Source organism: Pollicipes pollicipes, unplaced genomic scaffold (genome assembly GCF_011947565.3).
Source record: "Pollicipes pollicipes isolate AB1234 unplaced genomic scaffold, Ppol_2.1 Scaffold_5724;HRSCAF=6776_pilon_pilon_pilon, whole genome shotgun sequence".
NCBI classification, from domain to species: Eukaryota; Metazoa; Arthropoda; class Thecostraca; order Pollicipedomorpha; family Pollicipedidae; genus Pollicipes; species Pollicipes pollicipes.
Window position 1 is genome coordinate 1,584,997 of NW_023596746.1, and position 20,275 is coordinate 1,605,271.

The 20,275-nt window shown below is 58.4% G+C and overlaps 2 protein-coding genes across 2 annotated transcripts; both read left to right on the forward strand.

The window, feature by feature from the left end:
• The first annotated feature begins 3,417 nt into the window (after positions 1 to 3,417).
• On the forward strand, positions 3,418 to 6,359 carry LOC119102286 (putative abhydrolase domain-containing protein DDB_G0269086). The gene is made up of 7 exons (XM_037225652.1): positions 3,418 to 3,433; positions 3,933 to 4,090; positions 4,462 to 4,603; positions 4,790 to 5,386; positions 5,748 to 5,897; positions 5,928 to 6,035; positions 6,336 to 6,359. Exons 2-7 carry the CDS (start codon positions 4,071 to 4,073, stop codon positions 6,357 to 6,359), a joined length of 1,041 nt encoding a protein of 346 aa, XP_037081547.1. The 5' UTR covers positions 3,418 to 3,433; positions 3,933 to 4,070.
• A 5,458-nt stretch (positions 6,360 to 11,817) lies between these two features.
• On the forward strand, positions 11,818 to 20,010 carry LOC119102287 (RNA-binding protein NOB1). The gene is made up of 7 exons (XM_037225653.1): positions 11,818 to 11,912; positions 16,506 to 16,861; positions 16,917 to 16,923; positions 17,221 to 17,513; positions 18,002 to 18,210; positions 18,512 to 18,674; positions 19,000 to 20,010. Exons 2-7 carry the CDS (start codon positions 16,541 to 16,543, stop codon positions 19,183 to 19,185), a joined length of 1,179 nt encoding a protein of 392 aa, XP_037081548.1. The 5' UTR covers positions 11,818 to 11,912; positions 16,506 to 16,540; the 3' UTR covers positions 19,186 to 20,010.
• Positions 20,011 to 20,275: the final 265 nt, after the last annotated feature.

A 20,275-nucleotide genomic window follows, 5' to 3' on the forward strand; every position in this document is an offset into this window, starting at 1 on the left:
TCGCTCCATGACGCTCCGTCCGCTATTCCCGACACCGACATAACTAAGTTGGCTAAAATACAATTGCGATGGCCTTAATGACGTAGGTCCGCCTGGTGCCTGCCGGTGCGGTGGGCATCACTGGACCGCCCGGCGTCTGCTTGTGCGGTGGTGCATCACTGGGCACGTCTCCCGCCTGTCGCCGTCGCCGGTGCCCCCGCTTGTTAGTCGCCCGCCGAGCCGATCTCTGCGTGTTTGTCCCGGCGGCGATGCCCGCTGATGACGCCGCCTGGCCGGTAGGAGGCGCAGGAGCGGGCCGCCGCCGCCGAGCAGCGCTGCCAGCTGCTGGAGCAGCAGCTGGAGGCCGAGGCGGCCGACCGGCGCCAGCTGGCGCAGCGCGCCGCCCAGAGTCAGGAGGAGGTGGCGCGGCTGGCCGTCCAGCTGACCGAGGCGCGCCAGGCCGGCGACAGGCTGCAGCGTGACCTGGTCAGTGGCCGGTGGAGGCGGAGCCACTATCGCGCAGCCGGTGTGCCGTGAGCTGTGGCAGGACCGAATGGGCTGACTAAGCTGTCATCCAGCCACCGTCACTGCTGCAGAGCTGCCAGCCTGTGAGACCGGGCTCGGTGGCCAGCTGCGGTCGAGTGACCGTCACTGGGGCGCTGCGCTGAAGGCTGCCGGCGTGCCGCAAACTGTGGGGACGCGATCAGTGTAGTTCCAACAAGCGGAAGACCAGGCATTCTGTGTTGCTTGGACGGCCGCCGGGGTCGGCCAGTTTGACCCGACCTGCAGCCGGACATGATCAGCCAGCGCCGGTCGGTGCCGCACCGCGGTCAGTGGCTGCACGGCATCCGGATGTAGATGGTGCGGCCGGCCGCCGCTGTGTGGTGGCTGTCTGCCGGCACCCTGTACCGGGCGCCGCTGCCCACCCCCTGCCCTGTCCAGTGCGGAGCCGGGGCTGTGTGGTGGCTGTCTGCCGGCACTCTACACCGGGCGTCGCTGCCCACCCCCTGCTCTGTCCGCTGCGGAGCCGGGGCTGTGCGGCCCCTCGCTGACCCGGCCCGCCTGCCGCAGGACGAAGCGGAGGCCCGCTGTCGCCGACATCTTGAGAGCAAAGCGGATGACCCGCTAGTGGCGCAGCTGACGGAGCAGGTGGCCAAACTGCAAGATGATCTCAGGTACGGACGCTTCGACGTCGGTCTGTGTACTCCTCGGGTGGCCAGTATACAGACACGTGGCTTATGGTGTTGTCATCGGAGCCGCCAGGTGCAGGTCTGACCTGCGACCATGGGGTGCTTAGGCAAGATCATCCACAGAAACTTATCACGTGTTGGCTGTCATGTGCTTGACATTGTATGCTTTCACGTGAGCCGTACCCAGCCTCCAGCGCTCGACTCCCGTAACACCATGGCGTCCTGGTGCACCAGCCACCCTGCTCCCCGGTATCACGCTGTCTGTCCGGGACCGCGCTGTCTGTCCGGGATCGCGCTGTTTGTCCGGGACCACGCTGTCTGTCCGGGATCGCGCTGTTTGTCCGGGATCACGCTGTCTGTCCGGGATCGCGCTGTTTGTCCGGGGTCACGCTGTCTGTCCGGGATCACGCTGTCCGTCGGGCATCACGCTGTCCGCCGGAGATCGCGGTGCCCGCTGCAGACGTCAGGTCCGCCCCAGAGCCCAGCGTCCGCCCCAGACGTGCCGCCCGGCATCACAGTATCGCTGAGGCCGGCGTCGGTTGCGGCCGCCAGGTTCCGGGACATGGACCTGCGAGAGACCCGCGAGTACCTGCAGGAGGGCGGCGACGAGTTCCTGCAGCTGGAGGCGGCCAGCGAGCGGCTGCAGAAGCAGGTGGCGCTGCTGGAGGCCCGTCTCACCGAGCGGGACGAGACGCTGCGTGACCATCTGGTGAGCGGGCCGCCCCGACTGGCGGCGGCGGCACCGCTGCCCCGGCGCCACAGCGGGTCGGTCTGGTCGGCGGTAGCCACGCGCCATCAGGTCGGCTCCGGGGATTGCTGGGAAAAAACAGTTCGGAAATAGAGCGAATTGAGCTTGCCACCCAGAGAGCCGTGGCGCTGTGACCACGGAGTGTCCGCTGCCACCGGGGAGTGGTGTCGAGAGTGGCCCGGCCGATGGTCACCGCTCCACTGGCGACGTCGGCTGAGGCGTGCTCGTGGGTCGCCAGGCGCACCAGGAGGATCTGGAGCAGCTGCTGGCCGGCCGCTCGCAACGCATCGCCGAGCTGGAGGAGGAGCTGCAGCGCAGGGCGGACCGGGTCAGTAGCCAGTCGAGCCTCGGCCCGCGTGCTGACATCCTGCGGCCGCCCGCTACCCGCCGCGCACTGCTCTCGACAGCGGCAGCCACTCGTGCGGCATCCGTAGCGGTTGTCCGTGGTGTCGCGATTACGGCTATAGTGATTACGGCTATATTGGTGTCGTGATTACGACTATATTAGTGTGATTACGGCTATATTAGTGTCGTGATTGCGGGTAGATTAATGTCGTGATTACGGCTATATTGGTGGTATGGCCGCAGGCGGGTATTTTCGACGTGATGGGCCCTGACTAGGCGCTTCGCTGTGGTTGGTTTGCTGGCGCCGGCTGTCCAGTGGCCTGACCCATGGCTTTTGGTTCGGGGGTTGGCGGTACTCTGGCTTAAGTGCGCGACATCACCCACCGCGCTGCCACCTCTGGGCGGAGGCGGTGGGCGACGCCATTGTATACTAGCCACCGTGCGCTGTCTGGCGGGACACAGTGGCTGGTAACGCCCATGCCGGCGGCCGGGCGAGCCGGCGGTGCTGACCGGTGCCGCCTGGACCGGACAGTGTGCGTGCGGCCAGCGGGCGCTGGCCCAGCCGGCGGAGCTGTCTATCCGGGAGGAGGAGGAAGAGGCCGCCACCGTCGAGATGAGCTTCAACAGTCGTGTCCGCTCGCTGCGCACCAAGACGGGCGCCATGCTGCGACAGGTGGGACAGCGCCGGAGGAGGACGGTGGGGGGGGGGGGGGGCTGCAGGGGCCTATCCGCGCGGTGTGGCGGTGCGGCCTCGGCCCCGTGGGCTTCACGTGCTCGTTCGTACACCGGGAGCCGACAGCTGAAGATGGCCTACGCTGTCACGGTTCTCTCGCAGAGAAGGTGCAATGTTCATCAAGTTCAGATAGTTCAACAGCCATCAAGTTCAGATATGTGAAGGGATGATGTAACTTGTAGGAAGTATTGCATGCAAGACTGCTTATAGTAGTAAAAGTCCACCTGAAGGTGTCCGCGAGGGTGCGCAGACGCGCTGCTTTCCCTGCCGGTGCGATGTGGAGGCTGCAGTGTGTGCGTTGTTCGGCAGGTGGCTAGTCCGATGCAGGCCGGCACGCTGCAGCTGCGCGCCCAGGTGGAGACGCTGCAGGCGCAGGTGTCAGATCTGACGCAGGCGCACGCCGCCCTCCAGCGCCAGAACCGACAGCTGGAGGAGAAGGTGCGGCTGGTGGACGTGTGACACTGCACTTGCCTGCACTGGCGGCCTGTTTTTGCATTCCTTTTATGAAACGTTCCTTTTCACTGTGGTATCGTATTCAGTATAATGACTTACCGCGACCTCAATACCATGGGCTTAAGTGCCGGGAGTTGTGGAGTGTTGATGCGTACCAAATCCAAGATGGAAGCAGGCCAGGCATAATAGGAGCTGATGCCACTCGTGACGTGTATGAAGGAAAGTGGGGAAGTAGGCATTATGTTGGCAGCAGCAATTAGACTGCTCCAGGTGGGAACCGGAGTTTGGAGGAGGAGGCGGCAGCCGTAGGCAGGAGACATGATGTTGGCCTGTGACGACCGCATCACGCGGTCTGGCGGCGGGTGATGGGCTGTAAGGCTGTCGTGCCCGCTGCCAGGCTGTAAGGCTGTCGTGTCCGCTGCCAGGCTGTAAGGCTGCCGTGCCCGCCGCCGGGCTGTAAGGCTGCCGTGTCCGCTGTCGGCAGGTGGGCGAGAGCCGGGAGGAGGCGGTGCGTCAGCAGCGCGAGCTGGAGCTGGAGCGGGACCTGGCGGCCGGCGAGAGCGAGCGTCTGTTCACCACCAACCAGCAGCTCAGCACCCAGCTGACTCAGCAGGAGCGTGTTATGGTCGACATGACCAAGCGGTACGGGCTAGCTGGCGACCGCCCGCGGCCAGATATCTCCTCCTCGGGCTGTGCTGCCAGCTGCTGACTGCTCTATATTGCCCTGGTGGCATTTGGTTCTGCTCTTTGTTTTGAAGAGCACTAATGGTATTAGCTGTCTTTCTTGTTATCGTCCGGTTGGTGTTGTTGGGAAGGCCAGTTTCCGTCACGTTTGCGGAGTCACTGCTGGTAGAAATCTGCTGCTTGGCGACTCGCGCTGCGCGCTGGCGTTTTCAAGCGTAGATTGACGAGCCACCGCTTCAGGCCTCGCGCCTCTCTGGGCTGCCTTCCCCCGCTGGCACGCCGCCTGTTTCTGGGGCTGACCCGCCGGCTCCGCTGGCCCGCCGCTGCAGGTACCTGGCTGCCACCACGCCGGCCCGTGCGGCTCTCGAGAAGCGCTCGGCGCCGCCCGACCTCAACGACACGTGCGGTTTTGAAGAGGCTGAGCGTCAGCTGCTGGAGGAGCAGCGGCAGCAGGTGGCGCAGGAGCGGGAGGTGAGTCGGTCGGCCCCGAAACCGGGACCTACAGTGCGTGCTGGCGACCAGCACAGTGTCAAACGACGGCGCGCCAGCTGTCCCACTGCGGCCTCGTTGCTCGGCTCACTCTTTGAAGTTGTTTTGACTTGGCGTCCCGGCCTCGGGAGTTTCGCTCAGCCGCTGAGAGTCGCGTGCCCGCCTCAGGATACCGCCGCCGCTGCCGCTTGTGTCGCCACGGAGGAGGCCGCCGCTGCCGCCGGTGCCGCTGGGGAAGAGGTCCTCGGTGCCGCCGTGGAGGAGGTCGCCGGCGCCGCCGCGGAGGAGGCCGCCGCTGCCGCTGCGGAAGAGGTCCTCGGTGCCGCCGCGGAGGAGGTCGCTGCGCCCGGCACCGAGGCGGAATCGCCGACCTCCCAGCTGGCCGCGCTGCAGGCAGCGAACGCCCGACTGACGGCGGAGCTGCAGTCGGCCGGCGAGCGGCTGACGGCCGAGACGACCCGGGCGTCGGAGGAGCGCGACCATCTGGCTGCCGAGCTTCGGACGGCCGCCGAGCGCCTGACCGCCGAGACGGCCGGCCAGGCCGAGCTGCGGACAGCGAGCGAGCGAGTCGCGGCCCAGCTTCAGGCGGCAGACGAACAGCTGGCGGCCAAGACGGCTGAGTCGGTCGAGCTGCAGGCGGCCAACGAGCGGCTGACGGCTGAGCTGCGCTCGCTCACTGAGCGTCTCGCCGCCCAGACGGCTGAGGTCGCTGAGCTGCAGGCGGCCAGCGAGCGGCTGGTCACGGCAGAGGCCCACTCAGCCCAGGTACAGAGACCAGCGAGCGGCTTCGGCCGAGCTGGCCGAACTGCGCACCGACCGGGACCGGCTGGCTGTCGACCTGGCCGCACTGCAGCAGCAGGCGGAGCAGCACACGGTCGAGCTGGCCGAGCGAGAGTCGGCCGCCGCCGCCGAGCGGGCTGCCGCCGACACGCGCCTGCAGGAGCTGCAGCGGCGCGCCGCTCAGAGCCGCGAGAGACTCGACGAACAGCTGGCCGCCGTCATGGAGGAGCGTGACGAGTTCAAGTGCCGCGCCGATCTGGCCGCCCGCCAGCTGGAGGAGCGCGAGGAGGAGCGCGACGATGAGGCTGCGGCCGGCGCTGCTGGCGTGGCCGCTCGCCTGGCCGAGGCGCAGCGCGAGCTGGAGCACCTGCAGCGCGAGTACAAGCGCGCGCTGCACGACAAGAAGGAGGCGGAGGCGGACGCAGCCGTCTGCGAGCGGGAGATGAAGCAGATGCGCGCGCAGCTGCAGCAGGGCCACCAGAGCGACGTCCAGCTGGTGGAGCGGCTGCGCGCGCGCGACACCGAGGTGGAGGTGCTGCAGGCGCGCGTGGCAGCGCTCACGCGCGAGGACGAGGCGTTCGGCATCCTGAAGGCCGAACTGGAGGCTAAGAAGGAGGAGCTCAGACAATGCAATGTGAGTGTGGGTGTCCAACCCACTTGAGTACCCGTCCCAGGGAGATGCGTTTTCCGCGTCCTGGAGGGTCTGCAGCCGCTCTTTAGCCTGCCTGTACGGAAGTCTCTTAAACAAAGTGGGATTGGTGTTCGCGATTGCCTGTGAGGCTGGGGACGCCAGGGTTGTGTCCTGTTAATGATAGCTGCGGACGTCATCTCACTGCTGATTGGCCGGTGCTGATGTCACGTTGCTGCTGATTGGCCGCCGCTGACGTCACTTCGCTGCTGATTGGCCGCCGCTGACGTGCGCCTGTGACCGCAGGTGACCGACCTCCGAGCCAGCTAGAGCGGTCCGATGCGGAGACCAGTCACCTTAGGGATGAACTGGAAAGGCGCTCCAACGAACTGCTCAAGCTCAACATACAAATCGACATGCTCAAAGGAAAGCTGACGGAAAAGGTGAAACACTATTCTGTGGGGGATGTCCTTGGCCCGTTTGGGGCTTTTGTTCCCCGAATGCAATTCCATGCTCTTTCAAAGTGTGTCGCCAAATATACTTAAGCACAATGTCCACTCTCGACCTCGTCTCGCCTCGGTGTCGCGTCCGCCACGCCGGCGCCGTTGTCGTTGTGCGGGGCGAGCGGGGCGACCCGCTCTCACCGGCGCTGCTCGGGACGGCCGTAGGACGAGGACCTGCAGAAGGTGCGCGACGAGCGCTGCCGGCTGATGCAGATGTCCGAGCAGAACATGCGGCGCAAGAACGACGAGCTGAACCGCGAGCGCCACGAGAGCTCGCACCTGCGCGACATGATGGCGCGTCTCACGCCCAAGTCGTCCTCGACGCTGAAGGTGAGCCGCGCCGCGCGGCCGCCCGAGTGACGCGAGCGCGTCGCGCGACGGCGAGCGCGGGACGTGCCGGCGAGCGGGCGCCGCCAGCGGCGCGGCGCTGGTGCACAGACAGCCGTGTTCGCCGCTTGCTGACGACGGCGCTTGTAGCGGCGTGGCGTGCGTGTGCGACGTGTCTTGTTGAGCCAGGCTTGACCTGTGCCCGTCGCAATGTTCGTGAGTGACATGGTCTGTATCCCGCCGAATGGCAAGTCAGAAATGCCGCTGTGCGTGCCCCTACGAGTCGTCTGTGCGTCCTCTGACGATGAAGATGCTTTGATGCGCAGCTGAATGTGCCGTGCGTCCTTTCGTTTGATCCAGTTTGGGTAGGAGCATTGGTCGTTTGCTGGATTGATTTACACTGCAGCAATGCTAGCTAAGAAACGGCTCTGCGGCGACACAAGTGCTAGTTGGTTACGTTACCGGCGTGTGCTGAATTAGTCTCATCAGCTTGTACGGATTTCGAACAGAAGCTCGATACATTCGCTGGTGATTAACGTCACACACACACACCGCAGTGGTGCTGCGCATCAGGCACACCATAACTCGCACGTCTCTGACCTGCGACAGCCTTTCCACTGGTGAAGCAAGCGCATGGTCCCGTTTGACGCCGACCCCAGTGTCAGCACCCCACCGGATCCGTGCGGCGTGTTCTGTGCGCCAGGCGGAGCTGGACGTCGCCAGGGCCGAGAGTCGACGCAAGAACGACCGGATCGAGCAGCTGGAGGCGCGCCTGCGCTCCTGCCGCGACGACATGGCCTCGCTGGCCGCCTCCACGCCCACGCCCACGCCCACGCCGCGTCCGCGCCGTCCCCCCGCGCGCCCTCCGTCGACATCGTGGCTGAGGTGGGCGGACGGTGGCGACGGCTGTGTGTGGGACGGGGACGCCGGGGCGGGGTCGTGCCGACGGAGCCTGGCGATCGTCCGTCCCCGGGCTGGCTGGCTGCTGCGGCGGCTGTGTACGGCCGGGTGTGCCCGGACACCCCTGCGCTGTGCTTGCTGACTGGTGACATATTTCGCCTCGGCTGTTAATGATCCCACCGGAACCCCGGCTGGGCGGGCTGAAGTTTCCGGCGCGCGCGACGAGTGGCGCCGCTGTGGCGTCGAGCGCAGCTGCTCCGCGCTTGGCGCCGTGACCGCTGTGTCTCAATGGCCCGGCGTCTTGCCTGACCCCGTCCGCGCCCCTCCTGTCTGACCCCGCCCGCGCCCCGCCTAATCCCGTCCGAGCCCCGCCTGGCCCCGTCCGCGCCCTGCCTGACCCCGCCCGAGCGCCGCCTGACCCCGCCCGAGCCCTGCCTGACCCCACCTGCGCCCTGACTGACCCCACCCGCGCCCTGTCTGACCCCGCCCGCGCCGTCAGGTGACCGGCACGGACGGCGATGAGGCCGAGGTGACGCCGATGGTCCTGCCGAGCCGACCTCGCTCCGGCCGGCGCACGGGCCGGCGGCCCCCGCGCGCCGCTGCCGCCTCCGACGTCGAAGGCCAGGTGAGCCCACCCCGACGTACAGGTTCGCCGGCGGTCTGCGTACCGACGAAATCAGGATTGTTTAGAGTAGTGTGTTGCATGCAACGATCGAGATTTGGAATTGCTCGGGTCCGCCAGCTGGCCTTCTTCATGTGTGGACGGTGCCGCGCTGTGCTGATGAGCTGAGCCTGGCTGACGCTGAGCCCGTCCGGCCGGTCAGGACGCCGACCAGACCGGCGACGACGAGCCGCCGGCCTCCCAGCGGCGCACGCGCCGCACCACCAGGGCGGCGGTCCACTTCACCGACGAGAACGACGATCCGGACGCGTCCGATGCGTGAGTGGCGCCGATTAGCGGCGGCCGGTAGAAGTGTGCTGCAGGTCGCGGCTCCAAACGACGCTGCTTTATCGGCTTGGTCGTTTCGAATTGTTGCCCGCAGCACACACGCGCTGACGATCGCTTATGGCTATGTGCCAGTAACTGGCAACGGTTGATATGTACTGGATCGCGAATCGTTATGTACCAGACAGCCCTGTCTTATCGGCTGAGTCGTCCGGTAGATAGCAAATTATGCGTCCCTGTGCCCCTGGTGCCGCGTGTACCAAGCCTCCCAGCTCCCCTTCACGTTCCCTGTCTGTCGTGCCTCACTCCCTCAACATCCAGAGAGCCGGTGATCTTACCACCGCTGGTGACAGCCTTACTCAGCTGTCAGCTTTACTCGACTGTTCATGAAGGCAGAGCGAGGAGCATGACAGTCCCGATGTTAATTATGCGTCCCTGTGCCCCTGGTGCCGCGTGTACCAAGCCTCCCAGCTTCCCGTTACGCACGTTCCCCGTGCGTGCGTGCGTGCGTGCGTGCGTGCGTGCGTGCGTGCGTGCGTGCGTGCGTGTGTGTGTGTGTGTTGGTGTGTGTGTGTGTGTGTGTGTGTGTGTGTGTGACCGCCGTGGTCGTCCCCGCGGTGGCCCGGCGTGACAGCTGTCCGTCGGCCGGCAGCGGTTCGTCGGTGTCTCGCAGCAGTCGGTCGCGAGCGCCGCTGGACGCCATCACCGAGACGCAGCCGACGACGCCAGCCGACCAGGCGCCGCCGGCCCGGCCCGCCAAGTCCACCACCACCCAAGCGCAAGCTGTTCAAAGCGCTGCTCCGACCAGATGCTGCAGTGCTCGCCGGTGGAGGTGGGCAGTCAGGGGGGGGGGGGGGGGCACGCCTCCAGCGTGACGCGCGCCGCAGCTTGCTTGCGGGGCGTTTGGGTTCCATAAGTGGTCTTGCTGTGGACTACTGGGTGGCTTAGGGTGGCCAGTGTTCCTTAGTTCAGATTTAGTACCAACGTCATCACCACGATAGGGTTTTCCTCTCCGCTATTTATTTTCCAGGAGACGCAACGGCAGGGAATCGGCCAGCGGCGTTGCAGGGGTGCGTTATGCACCCTCGGCGCACGTCATGTAGCGCGGAGGAATCATTTTACACCGCGTTCGACCTTTTTCACGAAATTGAGTTATATTCCTATTGAATCGTAATAACACTATTGTCTTGTTCTTAGGAGTGTAGCACCAGTTAGATGCTACAGGAGAAAATGGTATTATGGACCCAACTAAATGGAGTGAACACTAAAACTATGCTTTGAGACAACTGTACATGTGAAAAAGTGCGTACAAATGGAGACAGCGACACAATGATGATAGGTCGGATGGAAAAATAGTATGCGCAATTAAGTACCTACGCAATTAAGCGTCAGCAAATGTACGTGAGTCATTGAGTTCGCATGGAAGTGGAATGTATGCAAAAGTTTGTATGCAGATGTTCGTATTGTATAGAGCACGTATGTCGACTATTCACATTAAAAGGTTGTATGATAGTTATGTACGCTATAATTGTTCGTAAGTGAAGACTGGTAACGGATTAAGTTCGTTTTAAGCGCGTACTCAAATGTTTGTAAGCATGGGGTATATAATAACACAAATATGTATATGTGTGATGCGAGCGGTGTGTGATCGATGTGCCGCGGCACAGTCATTGCTGTCCGACGCCCGCATCGGTGTGCGGTGTGTGACCGGTGTGCCACGGCACAGTCAGTGCTGTCTGACGCCCGCATCGGTGTGCGGTGTGTGACAGGTACGCCGCGGCACCGCTGGCGCTGCCTGACGCCCGCCGACTGTTTCAGATCGCCGAGAAGCACGTGTCGCCCCGGAAGGTGGTGACGCGCAGCCTGCGCTCCCGCAAGAAGTGACGTGCCGCCGTCGGTCGGAGCGAGCGGTGCCATAGCGGGCGAGCGGCCGCCGTCGGTCGCAGCTCGGGACGCCGCGGGCCGGCCGGTCGGCCGCCATAGTGGACTGGTGCTGAGAGTGGACCTGAGGTGTTTTTGATAGGTCAGATGGATGGCTGGTGAACTGGCGACTGGACGGGCGACGGTGTGACTGACCACACCCCGCCGAGGCGCACGGCCGCGCCGGCCCCGCTGTCCGCGCAGTGCGCCGACGCTGGGTCCCGACAGCCGTTACTGTGCGATATGTCTCTTCCGCTGCGGTGGCGCCATCCAGCCTGTGCGACGTGCAGCACTGAGACACGCGTCTGAAACCACGCTCACGTCTGCAGTAGGCCGAAATTGGCCTCGTGCGGTAGGCTGAATCCCGCGGAGGCGGGTCTTATGCTGCTGTTGGATGCGCTGCCGGTTGTCATCTGTTTTCTGGTGTGGCTATGTGTTTTACTGACATCGCACGTGTCTGGATATGTTGATAGCTTTCTTCCAAATACGGCATGTTTCCATCTTCCTACGTCTATCTGTCCGTCACTCAGAATACACGTTAACTAGATGATATCTCTGAGACGTGATACTGCACAGGGAGCAGCCAAGTTAACTCATGTCCCATGCATGCAATGATTTCGGTGTTTGGCGAGTGGCGATGAGGTGGGGACAGCATCCGTTTTATTTCATTCCGCGACTGCGACGGACGCCCTTCGGGAAAACATCGAAGAAGTAGCGACAATGTTGATGTGCAGTTTGAAAGTGCCGCCTTCAGAGTAGCTATTACGTGGCGCTGAGGTGGTTCCCAAATGTACGAGGCTGTTGCAAACGGGCCAGCAGTCTGAGGACAAATGCGTGTGGAATCGGGGGGCGCCACATTCTCCATGACCGTGGCAAAAAAAGCGTCGGATGTTCATTAAGGCTGCGTTCGATCTGTCGTCAGCACCAACACCATGTTTCAGCACCAACAACCAGTGTTTTCTCTACGTCAATGAGTCACAGTCAATTAGCTTTTTACGTCACGCGCCGGCTGGCGCTGCTGCCAAAATTTTCTATCGGTTCGTCAGCATGGAGAGAAAGCACTACCAGAGTGAGTAAATCGCCTACCGGAGGGACGATATGGTAGCACCATCTCGGGACATATGTGACACTAATGTTTCACATCGTCTAAGACCCCGTGCTTGCGTGGGACAGCAGTCGGGCGGGTGCGAAAGTGGTATGCGTGCGTATGGAAGGGATCGGTGGTTTCGTCGCGTGTGCTGTATATGGTTTATCTTGTTCTGCCTGAGAGGTCTGTGTCCTGAACTAGTAAGTATCCCGGATGATATTTCTGACAGTTTGGGGCTGGGTACTGTTCGCCATGACGAGGCAGCTAGTATGTCACGTTACGATCACGTTGCCATTATCTCTGACTTGTTACAACTGTGTTCCCATGATGGCCATACGTGCCACAATTGTTGCAGCCATGGTTTATGCAAAGAAATGTGTACTTTTAAAGGCTGGAAGCAGATGTATTGTATGTGATGAAACAAAGATTGGGTCTGCAACAAACCTTTTTTGTAAACCAATTGGAGGATGTGATGTCCAATGTGCAAAAGTGCATGTTTTTCTTGTGATGGGCCTGTTACCAGGACTGCATATTAACATGAGGTTATAAGAAATGACCACCTAGGACCAAAAAATACCAGTTGGTAGTGGGTAGCGATATTGCCTGGTAGCTGCCTGCCACTTTGCTCTGACATTTTGAGCGAGATACATTACCAGATCTGGTGTAGGTGTACTTTCCTACCTAACGTTAGAAAAATCATTGCACACCATTCGTCGTGTTCAAGGTGGCACATATGGTAAATCATCTCAAAACAGGTAGAATCATGCTCCTACCTTTGAATTTCAATAACTTCGATGGCGAGCTCCCGAGCGCCGCGCGCACCGCACCGCCTGGACTCCCCAGCGCTGTTTCTGCATTGCCGTTGCATAAATACAAAATTTCTGCTTACCAAGAACTCTACAAAATGTACGGGACCAAGGTAAACCATTCGTCGTGTTTAAGGCGGAACATATCGTAAATAATTTTGAAACAGATAGAATCATGCTCCTACCCTCAAATTTTAATAAATACGCAGGTAGAATCAGGTAGAGTCATGCTTCCTACCTTCGAATTTCAATAACTTCGATGGCGAGCTCCCGAGCGCCGCGCGCACCGCACCGCCTGGACTCCCCAGCGCCGTTTCTGCGTTGCCGTTGCATAAATACAATATTTCTGCTTACCAAGAACTCTACAAAATGTACGGGACCAAGGTAAACCATTCGTCGTGTTTAAGGCGGAACATATCGTAAATAATTTCGAAACAGATAGAATCATGCTCCTACCCTCGAATTTTAATAAATACGATAGCGAGCTCCCGGGTGCCGCACGCCCCGCACCGCACTGCCTCGACTTCCAAGCGCCGTTTCTACGTTGTTGCGAAAAGCACAATATTTCTGCTTATCAAGAACCATAAAACATGTACGGGACCAAGATAACAATAATAAAGCAACCAAAATCGTTTCTTATCGAGTTTAGGTACATTTATGAAACATGCAGGCCAGAATAGTTCCAGAACATATCCTAACCTAACCTAACCCAACCTAACCTAACCTAACCTAACCTAACCTAACCTAACCTAACCTAACTGAGAATAGACCAGAACCTAAGCTAAGCTAAGCTAAGCTAGCCTGACCTGACCTGACCTGACCTGACCTGACCTGACCTGACCTAGCCTAACCTAACCTAACCTAACCTAACCTAACCTAACCTAACCTAACCCTAACCTAACCTAACCTAACCTCCCCACCCTATATCCCCTTCAACTCAGCATCTCATTGGCATCCATGTTCCATGCCATATATAGGTGCCATATAGTGAGCTTTTATTTAGCTGTCATGTTCTCATTTTGCTTTATATTCCCCACCCAATCCCCCTGCAACCCATGGTCCCGTTGGCCGTCGAGGATCAAATTTCATGGATTCTTGCTTACCTTGTCCCGGTACATTTTTATGGTTCGCAGTAAACATGGTTTATAGTTATAGTTTGGTTTATATAGTATAGTTTATAGTTATAGTTATGGTTTATAGTATGGTTCGCAGTTAATATGGTTTATATGGTAAATATGGTTATGGTAAATATGGTTTATGTTTAGTAAATATTTTTATGGTTCGCAGTTAGGTTATGGTTGTCCTGCCTTAAACATGACGAATGGTTTACTTTGGTCCCGTACATTTTGTACAGTTCTTGGTATGCAGAAATATTGTATTTACGCAACGGCAACGCAGAAACGGCGCTGGGGAGTCCAGGCGGTGCGGTGCGCGCGGCGCCCGGGAGCCCGCCATCGAAGTTATTGAAATTCGAAAGTAGGAGCATGATTCTACCTGTTTTGAGATTATTTACGATATGTCATGCCTTAAACACGACGAATGGTGTACAATGCTTTTTTCTAACGTTAGGTAGGAAAGTACACCCTGACCACCAGATCTTGTGGGTGTCTCATAGTGAGGTGTAGGTGTACTTTCCTATCTAACGTTAGAAAAAATCATTGCACACCATTCGTCGTGTTTAAGGCGGCACATATCGTAAATCATCTCAAAACAGGTAGAATCATGCTCCTACCTTCGAATTTCGATAATTTCGATGGCGGGCTCCCGAGCGCCGCGCGCACCGCACCGCCTGCACTCCTCAGCGCCGTTTTCTGCGCTGCCGTTGCGTAAATACAATATTTCTGCTTACCAAGAACTCTACAAAATGTACGGGACCAAGGTAAACCATTCGTCGTGTTTAAGGCAGAACATATTGTAAATAATTTCCAAACAGATAGAATCATGCTCCTACCCTCGAGTTTTAATAAATACGATAGCGAGCTCCCGAGCGCTGCACGCACCGCACCGCACCGCCTCGACTCCCAAGCGCCGTTTCTGTGTTGTTGCGAAAGTACAATATTTCTGCATATCAAGAATCATAAAACATGTATGGGACCAATGTGACAATAATAAAGCAACCAAAATCGTTTCTTATCGAGTTTAGGTACATTTATGAAACACACAGGCCAGAATAGTCCAGAACATATCCTAAACTAGCTAACCTAACCTAACCTAAACCTAACCAAACCTAACCTAACCTAACCTTACCTAATGTAACCTAACCTAACTGAGAATAGACCAGAATCTAAGCTAAGCTAAGTTACCTGACCTAACCTAACCTAACCTAACCTAACCTAACCTAACCTAACCTAACCTAACCTAACCTAACCTAACCTAACCAACCTAAACCTACCCTAACCTAACCTAACCTAAACCTAACCTAACCTAACCTAACCTAACCTAACCTAACCTAACCTAACCTAACCTAACCTAACCTAACCTAACCTAACCTAACCTAACCTAACCTAACCTAACCTAACCTAACCTAACCTAACCTGAACCTGACCTGACCTGGACCTGACCTGACCGTGACCTGACCTGATCTGACCTGGGACCTGACCTGACCTGACCTGACTTGAACCGACCTGACCTGACCTGACCTGGCCCGACCTGACCTGACCTAACCTAACCTAGCCTGGCCCGGTACATTTTATGGTTTTTGATGCTGCTTGATGCGCAGTAATGTTGTGACCCGCGCAGTATTGGCGCCGGTGTCGCGGGGTGCTGTGTGTGTGCGGCGCGTCGGAAGCTCGCCATCGTAATTATGGAAAATTGAAGGTAAGATCATGAATCTACCTGTTTTGTGATTATTTACGATATGTCCTGCCTTGAACACGACGAATGGTTTACCTTGGTCCCGTACATTTTGTAGAGTTCTTGGTAAGCAGAAATATTGTATTTACGCAAACGGCAACGCAGAAACGGCGCTGGGGAGTCCAGGCGGTTGCGGTGCGCGCGGCGCTCGGGAGCCCGCCATCGAAGTTATTGAAATTCGAAGGTAGGAGCATGATTCTACCTGTTTTGAGATTATTTACGATATGTCCTGCCTTAAACACGACGAATGGTGTACAATGATCTTTTCTAACGTTAGGTAGGAAAGTACACCCTGACCCATAGTGGAGTATGCTCAGGACAGTAGAAAAAAAGAATAACATTGAGCTGCATTTTTTCTTCATGGAATGTGATTCAGCTACCAGTATATTTTATTGAAGCCATCTGGGAAGCAGCCAGACTGCATGAAATATGTGTAACATGTAAAATGCATGGCAAAGTGCATGCACATCATAAATCTGGCTGCCCGGAGTTTTATGCATGGCTGTCATGAACTTCACTGCATAAGGAACTGATGTGTCAAGGAGTAATGATGTTGTTAAATAAATTTTGAGCCAAAGGCTCAAAAGTTTTCTTCAGCAAAAGTAAGTTGAAATTCAAAACAGTGTAGTGTGGCCTGAGTTTGGATGCATGCCTCAGGCTTAGCACACTGTCATGTAAGTGTCTTGCATGGTGGATGATTTGCTGTGGGTGGGATTGGTAACAAATGTGTATATCCTCAGCATGATCCCTTAATCTATCACTGTCAGTGCATCGGTATCATTTAGACTGCATTTGAGTCAGTGGCAACCCAGTAATGATTTTTTTTTTCAATTGGTGTATAATTTGGGAAATCACTACCTACATGCCAGTCAGGGAAAAAACTATCCATTGCATCAGACACCCATGCAATGGCATAACACATAAAACAGCACTGGCCAGGCTGCGCACTGCTGAAACTTCAAATTATTTGTGCTTGAGAAAATCACAATTTTGTGTGAACAAGGATTCCAAAGCTGCCAGATATCTCTCAGTCTCATGGCTCATTTTCAGTAGAAAAAAAACATGAAGGATGTGAGTTGAATCTTGAGTTACGTAAGATCACCATCACCACTTTTTTACTTCTGCTCTCCTCAGCTTCTGCAGAGCTTCCAGTCAAGACAAGCTTCAGGATGATCACAGAGCCATACATCGACAAACTGGTCGCTGACTCGGCGGCCTTCTTGCGCAATGTGCCACTGCACCAGATGGCGCACGAGGTGCTGACCGTGCCGGACGTGGTGGCCGAGATCCGCGATAAGGCGACGCGCGAGCGTCTTCAGGTGCTGCCGTATGACCTGAAGCTGAGGGAGCCGAGCGACGAATGCGTCCGCATCATCTCCGACTTCGCCAGGGAGACGGGTGACTTCCGCTTCCTCTCGCTGACGGACGTGCGCGTGCTGGCGCTGACGCTGCAGGTGACGCGCGAGACGGTGGGCGCGGCGCACTTGCGCCTGCGGCCACCGGCCGACGCGCGCCCCCAGCTGCACCACTACCCACCCGCGCCAGGGCGGCGGCGCGCAGCTGCCGGTCGGCTTCGTCACGCAGCAGGTGGCGCAGCTGGCCGTCGACGCCGCGCAGGACGGCGCGCTGGAGACGGAGGACGGCGCGCCGGAGACGGAGGGCGGCGCGCCGGAGACGGAGGGCGGCGCGCCGGAGACGGAGGACGGCGCGCCGGAGACGGAGGGCGGCGCGCCGGAGACGGAGGGCGGCGCGCCGGAGACGGAGGACGGCGCGCCAGGCCAAGGCTCACCGCAGGACGGCGGCGAGGCGGCGCCGACGGAGGGGCGCGGCGACGACGGCGGTGGCGGAGACTCCGGCGGGGCGGACCCGGCTGATGAGTGGAGGGACGCTGGCGGGGGCGGTGCGGCCGACCAGGACGCGGCCGAGAACGCCGACGATCCGCCCAGCGAGGAGATGTTTGACGCCAAGGAGACGCCCGACGACGACACTGGGGACGAGGCTAGCGACGGTGTCGACGATGCGAGCGGGGACGATGGCGACGGCAGTGACGGCGACGACGGCGGCTGGATAACGCCCGGGAACATTCAGGCAGCCAAGTCCACACTGAGCGCGCAGGCTGGCGAAACGGAAGAACCGGTCAAGGTATGTGCGCAGTGTTTTGCTGCCATGGTGACCATTCCAGACACAGGATGAGCAGGCTTGTTTTGCAGCTTTTTGAGCTACGATGCAGCTTGTTGCTGTTGTTTTCGTGATGGACGAGTCCTATTGCGTAGTACTGCTCCTATGCATTTGTTATGGGGTGTCAACAACACTTGCATACTCCCAGTTGACTTTGTGAACAGTGACGGTCATGTTCCGATTTTCTTTTTCTGGAAGTTTGGAAGAGATTAAAGTCGCTACCCGGGCCACACGGTTCTGACTCATAATGCACGATTATTGCTCATAATGGTACATGGCAGTAATGGCATGCCCTCGAAGCAAATGTTGAACTATTGATACAATCCCACAGAAACGTATGGTTTTCTGCTCCCGATTCCTAAATCCCATAATATGTCCGAACGTCATGTTACGACTGGATGTCACGTGCCGGAACACCAACTGACGGCTCTGTGTGCGGCCCTGTCCCACAGGTTGCCTGCATGACGACCGACTTCACCATGCAGAACGTACTGAAAAAGATGAACCTGGAGATGGTGTCGGTGGAAGGCCGGCGCATCAGTCAGGCGCGTCGCTTCATCTTGCGCTGCTTCGGCTGCATGCAGACCACGCCGCGCATGGACAAGACGTTCTGCCCGTGGTGTGGCAACAAGACGCTCAAGCGTGTAGCCGTCACGTTGCGGTACGCGGGGGAGGGGAGGGGGCTGGGCGACAATGGTGTGGAGTTGGGAGACTTTCCGAAAATTCGAGGGGGCAGTGCGATGCATAGAAGTAACCTCTGACCACACTGGTGTGTTGTGTGTCATTTGCCATGGTAAAAGTCGGCAGAAATCATTATCAGTAAACTTTCGGGAAGAAGTCTGAATTGAGGTTAGTAGTTAAGTTATAGCATCTCTTGCAGTAACGTTATATTGATCACCGTTCACCGCATCTTGATCAGTACATTGCCACCTTCACTCAAAGCGTGACGCGTGTGCCGACAGGCCGGACGGGACGCAGCAGATCCACATCTCGACGCGGAAGGAGATCAGCAAGCGGGGCACCAAGTTCTCGCTGCCGCTGCCGCGCGGCGGCAAGTACTCGGTGTCTCCGATCCTGTGCGAGGACCAGCCGGTGCCGCAGCGACGCGCCACCGCCCGTTCCCAGGTCAGAGAGGCGCCTCTTCCGCGCTTTGGCCACCGGGCGGTACGTGCCGTGGTCATCTCTTCCAACGATAAATTAAATTGCTGGCTTTTCTGGGAATAGCATTGGGGATAGAGTGGTGTTTAGGGCAGGCCGGCGTCCCTCTCGTGCGCTGTGGCCCGTAGCTCCGTCAGACAGCAACGCTTTCAACCCAGTTTGTACCTCAGTCCTAGAAAGACGCCGTGGTTAGGTCTCTGTGGATCCAGAAGAAGACTGGTCTCGGTGTAACCGCCCGGGTGCGCCTCGAAGCTTGCGCAGCCCGTCGTGACCGCTCTCCGCGGACCGGCAGGCCCAGAACGCCATCCTGTCGGAGGACTTCGTGGCCGGCGGATCGCCGTTCTCGCTCAACGACGTCAACTCGCGCGCCGCCCAGCTCGGCAGGAACGCCCGCCTCAGGCACGTGCCCAACTGGGAGCGGCGCAACCCGAATGCGCGCGCGCCACCTACCGGCAACAAAAAGAAGCGCAGGAAGTGATAGCGTATTGCAGAGGGTGGTGCCGTTCGTTCGCGCGTTTTTGGGTTGTGCGGGTGGTCTGACGCAATCAGGAGGGTGCCCTCCGGTCGAAGAAAGTGTGACAGCGGTAATTAGATCGCGCGGTTGCCGTGACGTCATCGGTGATTTGGCGACTGGCGGATCGCTGAACGACACCCACGGTGCTAAATGACTGCCAGCTATTGGTCTGATGTAGTTCATTGAGGCCTCGAAACTGGTGTGTGCTGTTTTTGCTCCGCATTGGGTCCAAGGCTGCATGCCTGCGTTGCCGATCGCCGATACAGTTCGGATTGTGGTGCCTTGACCAGCTGCACAGCCCACGCTGCATACAGTTGCTGCATTTGCACCGCCTTTTGTGCACCGGTGCGTGCTGAATCCTCGTTGGCGTCACGAAGACCGTGCTGCGCAAGGTGTCACCCTTTCTAGATCACCCATGTGAAAGGAACAGAGCACACTCCCTTGAACGCAATCATATTGCATTGAAACGTGAAATGGAGCCGCGTATTATTTTTTGGTATGGTCATCTTTTGCCTCGATCAAGGAGTTATTCATTAAGTGCAAGTGCTCCATACCTTACCAATGTGGCTCGAGGGACACGCTGTTCAAAGTGGCACGGGGAGCGCAGTTTTAGTGGAGTGGTGTCCCTTTCCCGACGAAGTCCGTAGTGGGTTTTCACTTCTCAGCTGTGTGCCTCGGAAACGATGTGCTGAACGCGTGTGTTGATCCGACCCTATGTTGTCCGACGAGTTCACTATTTGGAGCATCAACTGCTCCGCGGTCATACCGCACTGACGAAATATAAAGCTATCAACACGTCTGTGTTTTGCGATGGTAGAACACGGCTTAATGGCGATAATCGATCATCGGAGTGGAGGGAAACGCAGATGCATGGTTGATACAACATCGCTGATGATGCCGTACCACGGCGAGGTAGTGGTATATTGGCATTGATGTTCACACGTTGGCAATGGATAGCCACGGGATCAGGTTGCGAGCGATGCAGGGCTGTCGCTTCGACCTCGCTGATTGATTGTATTTTCGAATGTTCTGGAGGCGGATTGCCATGCTGTTG